We start from the raw sequence: 9,797 nt of genomic DNA on the forward strand, positions 1-9,797 counted from the left end.
TAAAGTATTAATTGAACAATAGCCTTAACAGAAGCCTATGTTGAATTTAATAGGCCAGATTCTTTTGAGTTTTGTTATGTGATATAATTATATTACTTTTGCATTTTTGGTTTTGTTTTTTTGTTTTTTTGATGATGTCATGACTTTTCGTCTTTGTCCTCTAACGTGAGCTGACCACTTCACTTCATCCTCTTCAGCTTATGTCTCATCTCTCTTTCTCCCTTACCCCAACTGACTCAGCGCTTTCTCCATCAGGGTGGTCCTGTTGGGCTGCCATTCTTGCCAGGGATGCACCTTTACTCATCTCTTGCAACGCTCATCTCCATCTAGAGTAGTTACGGCTGATTTTTACACATTTTGTCCTTGCAGGCATTGGTAGTCTTACCTTCTTTGTTTTTGATTGATCTCAGCTATCTGGGCAGCATTGTTGTGACCAGGTCCTCTACACCATAATAGGTAAGGGTTGAGTCCATGTCTGAAAGGGGAGGGGTTAGCAGGCGGGGCCTTAAATCATTTCTCATTTAAAGGGGAATTATTTTTATATATAATTCTATATGTTATAAATAGGGATGCAAATTTTGCCAAATTCTACAACTCTACACCAGTTAGTAATCAACATTAACCAACAAGTGTGCAGCAAATTGTTAAAATATTATTATTAATAAACAAAAACACAGCCTAATATTAGTTAAAGTTAAACTAACCATTTATTGACATCACTAGAGTTTTTGAAACAAATGCTGATTGCTATTTGTCACTTTTGAGCTTGTTGCCATGGGATTAAGTAGACTGCACAGGCTATCCTAATAATAAGTATTTAAAACAGACACCCCATATTTTAAGGCTATTCCTGGCGGAAAGTATAACATGATCATGTAACAAGGTGAGCAGTGTCCTACCAGACCATTGTGCCATGTTCTAAAGATCCAAATCATTTTTGCTATCAAATACCTACAAATTCCTGCCCACTAACAAACATGGCACAACCTTATAGGTAATGACCTTACAAGATGATTTTAGTCTAAGTCTGACTGAATTTTGTGGGTGGCTTGGTCATCCCAGCGTCTGACTCTGTGGTTAATCCACTAATCCTGTTTGTTTCACTGGGATCAGTGGGATTGCTGTTTCTCATTTTATAATTCAGACCTGTTCACAATCAAATATATTGCTAAGAAGCTTTAAGAACCTGGTGACAATTTTTTTCCAAATTACAAAATCTTTCACCACAACAAGGTCTTGATTCTGTAAGCTGTGATTACAGAACTCTCGGCTGACCTTATTTGACTCCTGTCGCCTCAACACCTACGAGGGAAGTGGATAAAAGATGAGATGACAATAACCTCATATCCTTAAGCTCATGTGATACATCTATGATAAGTAACCCATAATCATTTAATACATGTATTTACTATTATAAAACTGATACCAATGGTTATGTCTTTAAAGAATAAAATGCTAGTAATAGGCTATACTGCTTTAGGAGATCAGTAATATAGACAGACTTTAACATTTTGGACTATAAAAGCTCAATGTTTGTTCTAGATAGATCACTTTATTAATCCCAGAGGGAAAGTCAAGCTTAATTCTCCTTAATTTGCAATCTATACAGTAGGTGTCTTAACTCAGATATTAGTTTTAATATAACTTGTGAGCTGTTTAATTTTTTTCATATTTTTAATATTTTTTGGCAAATTTATTTGGCAAAGTTTGCTCTACCAAGGTATAAAATATGATACTAGGGTGTATCCCACCCAAGGCTAACACACCATTGCTAAGTGTCTGAGCTGATCTTGGCGCTGGCATGAGTATGGGGGAGTCACATGGACCATATTCTATCTCTCTCTGTACAAATCCACGGAGAGGGAAACCCGGCATGTGACTGAAGGGGCTCATTTTTGGCAGCACTCCCTGGTCAGAACGGGGTTGTGCAAGCAGCAAGTAAAGGAATTGGAAATGACTAGATTGGGGGAAAATTGGGGTAATCTGTGAGTATTTTACACAAGTGGTGCTTTAGCCACAGACGAGCGTATTCCCCTTTAAACTTTTGTTCCATGTCCAAATCATGCATGCCTTCTTCAAATTTTTTCTCAACGGCAAATCAGTAACGGTGACCGTCTAACTAAAATCCTTGTGTCATTTGTACCAGTGTTTGGTTTCTTTTCTCTATGTTACAGTCATTTACTGGCCATTCTCCCCCTCCCTGCCATCTCTTCTCCTGTCAGCATGGTGAAGCCACACTGTTTGCTGTGTTCATGCTAACCAGAGTTGTGGGTGATGTGACTGTAGGACTTAGTGTGTCGGCCATGTCTCCCCCCCCCTCCTCTACTAATGCCTTTCGCCTTTCTCTCTCCACAGCCTCAGCAGCAGGAGACTCTCTCTATAAAACTTTGTGTGTCTGTGTCTTGTGAACCCATGACTTGTTGGCTGACTCTTCCTGTGTGGACGTTTTTTAGTTTTCGTGGTCTCCGTGTCGTGATAGTGGGATGGCATGTTCAATGAAAAATGCAAATTTACAAAAGGAGGCACTTTTACAGGAAGATCTGTTTAATGTGTGAACCGCAAACGTTTTACCGAGTGTCTGGGGTGTGACTAGGTTTTTATTATTACTCAAGGGATATTTCTTACAACAGGAGATTGCAGCATGAGGTAAAAATAGGATTATGCGATGCTAATGCTAAGACTGAATGACAAGTAAACTGATATTGAAAAGAATCTAACCTAATGAACTTGCTGCTAGGTACAAGGGCTTTAGGAGTAAAGCAGCTGTATGATTGTTTACTTTAATCATTGTTTTGTCTAAGTTTGTTTCTGGTAAGTTGTTTATTCAGTTGAGGGAATTTAGAAGCCAGAAACTCACTGAACTAAGTGAATTTGATTCAAAGATAAATTATAATTGTAATTTTTTACATTTTGGTCAAAACCGTCTATATTTAATACATTTAAGTTAGCATTTTCAAACCTATAGATGAGACTGGCTATGTCCAAAAGTGCATACTACCATGTAACAAAAGATCTTTAAATTTTACATATATTTGAAAAAGTTAATAGGCTTTTTTTTCTGCAGTAAGTGATCTGATTATTTATAGTTTAAGGTTAATGCACAAGATCATACATTTTACCACCCATAAATGTAAATGGTACAACCACACTATAAAAAAATATGAATTTTATAATTATTAACCACTACCGACATTGTTTACACTGAACTTTTTATGGTGTACATTGTAAATAGTGTTTTATTATACTTGTATTGTACTTATATACTTATTGTAACCGTTCAGGGCTCAAATCACCTGACAATTCTGGTACATTGAACCAGTTTACCCATAAGTTAAAAATTAAACATGTCCAGTGCTTCAAAACCTTGTCACTGCACCACAACAGTCACATATGCCTTCGTCATGAAACAACTTTATAGCAAAGATGTTAAGTCATTATGCTGTTAAATTATTCCAACTACATATTTTAGGGTAATGGTAATAATTATGATCGCCCAACTGATACGATATTCACTTCACCCTTAAAGGGTGCCCAGTGGTATTTAGAACATCACTAGCACCACGTTATGATGTAGTACGTTGAACTGTCCCATGCACCCAGGAGCCATATCCACCTTATACATGATGGACACCATTAACTATTATACACTATTATTTATTTACTATTAAACAAGATTCGTCTGACCAGGCAACCTTTTTTAAATACCTTCCAGCTCCAGTACCTGCATGTCCTTTGCAGTTTCTTTTGAAGGATTTAAATGTATATACATTCCAAGTCCTTAACCACAAAACAATACATCAGATGTAATTTTTCAAACGTGCCTTTACTTAAATTTAATTCATTTTTTGGCATCATCATGTGACTAACCCATGTGGAAAATAAGCCGACACATCATACAGAATTCTACTCTTCAAAATCACCTATTGTGCAGTTTTATTTTGTATTATTTAGTATTATGCAGTTTGGGACATAGCCTCTCTCTCACTGAGGACACTTTAGATCAGTCTGAACATGTGGGCACAGTGGCTCTATCTGTTGGCTCTGAAAGTAATGCTGCGTATTTTGCTTCTGCCCTCCTGTCTCGTAGGGAACCTCTAGGTGCGATGCGTGTGCCTGCCGGGTCTGAGAGCTTTGAAGCACTGTTTTATCATTGTATTAAAAAAGCCAAGAAAGTAGCTGCCAACATCAACAACAACTCCACATCCAAGAAAACCACAGGTGACTTTTCATCCAAGACACAGTCTACTGATGAGGATAAAATACTGTGGCTTTGGACACAATTTTGTACCTGTTTTATAGATCATGTGACCTTAAACACATGTTGCTAAGAGGTGCATACAGCCATGGACATGTTGTCAGTAGAATGGGTTTAAATTAATCAGTTTAACAAATTTCTGCCCAACTAGAGCTACTTTAGTGAACTATAATGAAAATATTAAGAACTATTTAAAAAGTTGTAGGTTGTTCTTTCCATGAGTTAAATTAACATGTAAATACTAAGCTGACTGAACTGGCATAAAGCACAACACTGTTTGACTCTAGAGCAGTTAGAATACATTTTCTAACACAGCTTGTTTATGAAATTACAGGGATTTTACCAGGAATTAAACCAAGAAGACTAAAAAGTCCCTTTAATTACCCAGATATGACCTATAAACCTAATTTGACAACCTAGTAGAAGTGCCCGATTTACGCTGTGTTAAAATGCCTTTTTTTTTTTTTTACCATACAATAACATTGCCCAATTTTTACCATGAAACCAATTATTCATGCAATAAATAAAGAAATAAATGCAAACTTAATATGTTTAATTGGGGACAAGGGGACAGTTAAACCCTAATAAATATTGGGGGCCCCCATATCAGCCCACCACTTGGTTCCTACACCCCCCAGGATGTATCAGCTGCTGAAGATAAATGATGGACTGAAGAATTACTCATTTTTCCTTTTCATTTCTTTATTTAGATGTATCTTCCTCTCAGACCCTGCAGCAACATGCATCTCAGGTACCCCAGCAAAGACAAGAGATCTCGCCCCCCACCGGGAGAAAGAGGGAGAAGCTCATCCGAAAATCCCCCTATCTGCACTTCTCTTCCATGCTGCGCTTTTCTTTGCCCATAGAAGACAGGAAAGCTCTTTTAACCAGTGTGAACTCCAAGACTCCACCCAGCTACGGCGCTTTGCTCTGACCAACCTGAATCTCGGCGGAGAATCACGTCACGTCACGTCTCATCCTGATCCATTACGACAGTGGAGATGCAGTCAGTATTGAATTGGATTGTCCTAAAGAAATATTCACTTTGGCACAATCTGCTACATACTCATGCGTTTTCTGTACACTTTTACGGGGTGCTTCAATAGACAAAGTGACAGAGATTACGGGAAAAAAAGAGAAATAAAAGAATCTTTCGGGACTTAATCTAATAACTTGCAGACAAAGTTAGGTTTTGTTTGTCTCAAGATAAATCCTAAGTGTGTTATTGTGTATATCGAGAAACCTGAAGAGCTCTAAACTGTTAAATGTCCCTCAGAAAAGTCTAACACAGGGTTTCTCTTTCTCCTCCTAAGAAATATACCTCAGAAAAAATCGATTCTGGCACACAGAGCACTTATTCCATCATTTGTGCAAGCGAACAGTATTTTATAATGAGTTCAGTAGCCTTTGTTGCCTGTTCCAGCAAAACTCAACTCAATACTTAGTATCACTTGTTCCACTATGAAGGCATCGATCCAGAATGAGAAACTGCAAAATTTCTGTTTGTATTATTCTTATTGTTATTATTTGTAGATGTCTTTATCTGCTCAACATGGAAAGGCATCTGATGCAAAGCACAGAAGATCAGACAAATTGTAAATTCCAACCAAGTCTTGGGAACACAATGCAATACTGGTCTGCTGCTATGTTCAGATCTGCAGTTATACACCTTTCTGAGGGATTTCTTACGTGCGTTGCTGTGTGCTCAATATAGCTCAGTTCTTCTCCGATCTTCTCCAGTCAGAAACGCAATGTAAAAAAATTATTTGTAGTCAACTCTCAACAGACACTTAGTGCTATTTTTTGATATACTGAATAGTCATTGTGGGGACTTAAACATAGTATACGAAACATAACTTTTGTACTTTTGGAGAAAATGTATAGTTACAGTGAAGAGTCAAAAATACTTTGGCATGTTGAAGGTGACAATAACATTAGACGCTAGTTTTTTTCTCCTAGAATATATAAAAGACTGCCTATTCCAAAAGGTTTTTGCTGTAATTAATGTTTAATTCATGTACAAATTCTCTTTTGTACATCTGGGAAAAACATCCTTGGGGAAATGTGTTCAGTTCAGGAACAAAAGTAACAAAAGTGAGTCATTCCATGATTAGAGTGTCATTTGAATTCAGAGCATTCGCTTTTCAGTGCTCACAATCATACTGTTCATATATCAATTAAAAGTATAGTTTTAACATTTAATGGTGGCATTGCAGGTAGTGTGGGTGCCACACAGCTCCGGGATTCAGGAGACCTTGGTCCCAATCTTGTCTTTCAGTAAATATAAAGTAAAATCTGTATATATACAGTCTTCCCTCAATATCCGCATGGGAAAGGGGGATACAAGAGCCACATAAATGCTGAAAAGTGCAAATAATTAAAAGCTAGTGCACCAGAGCTGACTTTTGAGCTTTGCTACTGGTAGGCTGGGCACCTATATGGACAACAATTAACTGCGGGTGGGATTGCCGGAGGGATTTCTTAAAACTGCTACAGTAACGACCTCTGCAGGCTGATTGATGGTGCCTGCATATAGATGGGGGATAGTGCGTGACTCTCAGCGCACAATACAAATCTCCATATGAACCCGCCACGTGCTGGTGAAAAGAAGCAGATGGGTACTGCACGTGTTGGAAGGGGCGTGTGTTAGTCTGGAGTGGAGGTCTGCTGCAGTAGAGGGGGTGAAATGCGATCAGGTAATTGAACATGACTAGATTGGAGGGAAAATTGGGGGAAAATAAAATTAAGCATTAAAAAATAATATAATAATAATAAGTAAAGGCCCACTTAACCCTTTATTACTTATACGTCCAATCATATTTAACACAAAACAAGTTCAGTACATATATTACATACGTGCAGTTTTTTGCACTCCAGCTCCTACAATACTCTCTTTCTATTCTTCTCCCACTTATAATGGCACCTTAACCAGACAGTAGGAGCTGCTTTTGCAGTGGCAACAGGTTGATTCCTAGTACAGCTTTTCTTCCCTCAGAAACAGCTGATGGCGCCTCTAGGACTTAAGACTCTAGACTTGGGTCTTGAGTCTAGACGATGGTGGGCAGGCTTATTAGACTGCTGTAAAACCCGAGCACCAAAACAGATAAGCTCACAGACGTTTTTATCCCACCTTTATTTAAAAACGTCATAAACCACTATTTATTTCAGTATTAGATTTGACTGCAGTGAGACTCTAATAATGGAATGGCTCAAATGTCAGTATATATATAACATTAATTTAAACTATATTTAATTATAAATTAAAAGGTTTTCAGTATTTCCTTGAGTCAAAAAATGTTAACGGTCTTAAAGTTCAACTAATGTAAGTATTTTACCATGGTGACTTGCACAAATGTACTTAGAAGTTGTGAAATGCATCGTTAGTCTAATGTTGAACTGTTTCATTCAGTTTGATAGAGATAATCAAGTATTAACTCCTAGGTTATATTATATATACACCAAGGCAGTTCTGTAAACTAGATATTGTGCAAACAAATGAACACAACATTTAACTTACCAATGAAAGCTAACATCAGTCTAATCACTAAATACCTACTTTCAAGTTGTATAGATTGCTTTATACCTGACAAAGTGAACTTAGTTTTTAGGACTTTTGTTAGGGGGAAATGAAACAAAAACTATTCTCATAATCTTGTTTTCCATCTGTTATGAGTCTTCATGAGTTAGAACAAATATTTGTGTCAATGAAGTACAACTGACCCATTTCTAATCGCCTAATTGCTTTATCATGTCTGGAGCTGACTAACAGTCTAAGTATGCGCTGGATTAGTTTAGCTCTAACCGATGATGAATGTATGGTTTCAACCGAACTTGTTTGACCTGTTTTTAAAGCCTGCTTTTGTTATTGATAACTGTTATTCTAATTATTTATTTGAACTGTTCAGTGACTCAGTAAATATTATTTTTCTCTAACTTTTACTAACATGTCCAGGATCAGTCAGGAACATGAAGGGAACCATGTGGAGAAGTAGGCTAATGAAGTACAATTGGTTCTTGGTGACACTTTACTTGAAGCTTGCATTATGAGCAAGTCAAGACAGATGTTTTATACTTCCATGAGTAGTTATGCATATAAATATGCAGATAATACAGAGAATATAACAGTTTTATATAAACCAATTTCAAAAAAGTTGGGACAGTAAGTAGAATGCAAGTAAAAACAGAAAGCATTGATTTTTAACTTTATTTTACTGGTGTTTATTTGATCTTAATCTATATCTTAATTTGATGCCACAGCACATTAAGACCAGGAATGCTGTGAAATGAACTAACAAGTCCAAGAAAAAATGAAACAGTCATGAGTGGTTTTATAACAACATTAACTCAATAGTAAGTTGTTTATGAATGGAAGGATTGGTCAAACTGTCAATTATTCACACTTCAAGTAAAGTGTTACTAAATTCTGAATAGAGAGATAAAAATATACAGTTGAAGTCAAATGTTTACGTACACATGTACGTGACATGTCAAGTTTTCTCTCAGCGTAAGTGGACAGTTTGGGTTTTTAATCCATATTAATGCCAGTTGTTTTGGAATGACATGTCCGATAAGCTCATGATCAGGTGTCCACATACTTCTGTTCCTTACAAGTATATGTAAACTTTCAACTGTATATTAGACTAAAATACATTAATGGCTGATTTGACTGCATGGAATGTAACAAAGGTGGCCAGATTGAACTTTTTCCAGCATACATCACAGTTTTAGCCTATTTAAGCTACGGTTCAGTAGTGGATATTCACACGGGGGAGTGTTTAACGTGGCTTATTGTACTAAAACGATGATCTAGGAACACCAAACTTATCTCACTACTCTCTACTGCTGAAATGATGAACCTGTGGTCAAAAAAGAAAGTAATAATGTTTACAATATGCTGTTTTGTTCCCATTTAAACCCACTGTAAGGGAAACAAAGCCTAAAGATTGATTTAACACAGTTTACAGCAGAAGTGTCCAGTCTGTAGAATGCCGGTTCGGCTAGAGTTTTTTTTACATGAGCAAAAGCACACTTTACAACCAACTTTTGTTGTCCTGTTTTGCTGGAACACACACCTGCAGCCACACTGCTGCTTTGGATAAAACTGACTCCTGTTCTACACCCTCCAGGCTATATAAGTTTAACCATTATCTACACTAAACCATCAACAGCAGTACTTAAGACCAGTAAAGTGAGAGAAGTTCAGTGTTCCTAGTTCATTGTTTTAGTTTTTTTCTTTTTCTGTGAAGTATTTCTGGAGTTTCCCCTCACACATCACCTCACCATGTAAAGCTTTTTTTCTGTATATCGTAGTAGATCCTCATAGTTACTCACCCAAGGACTTTTCCAGACCGTTCTGTCCATCACGTCGAAAACCAGTTCGACAAATACCACATGTTTACATTCTAGAGAAACCGCGTGAGGATGTAGGCACACCATCTGTATTCTGACTTGGTGCTATGTCTTTCTGAAACTCTTGTGGTGCTGTGTTCCACACCTAACTACTAATGTACAGTCTCTGAGTCTGTCTCAACTTTATTCTGCT

General features: G+C 37.2%; 1 protein-coding gene across 2 annotated transcripts in view; it reads left to right on the forward strand.

Annotated features, from left to right (window-relative positions):
- The window catches only part of igsf9ba (immunoglobulin superfamily, member 9Ba), a 41,490-nt gene extending 35,763 nt beyond the window's left edge, over positions 1 to 5,727 (forward strand). The window contains exons 20-21 of one of the 2 annotated variants that reach the window (XM_063017076.1): positions 4,088 to 4,218; positions 4,966 to 5,727. In XM_063017076.1, the coding sequence (XP_062873146.1) occupies positions 4,088 to 4,218; positions 4,966 to 5,189 (355 nt within the window). In that variant the 3' untranslated portion in view covers positions 5,190 to 5,727. Of the gene's footprint in view, positions 1 to 410; positions 457 to 4,087; positions 4,219 to 4,965 lie in introns of those variants that run through there. The other variant, XM_063017078.1, reaches the window with a different exon arrangement.
- The last annotated feature ends 4,070 nt before the right edge of the window (positions 5,728 to 9,797 follow it).

The sequence above is a fragment of the Trichomycterus rosablanca genome, chromosome 20, assembly GCF_030014385.1.
Source record: "Trichomycterus rosablanca isolate fTriRos1 chromosome 20, fTriRos1.hap1, whole genome shotgun sequence".
Lineage (NCBI taxonomy): Eukaryota > Metazoa > Chordata > Actinopteri > Siluriformes > Trichomycteridae > Trichomycterus > Trichomycterus rosablanca.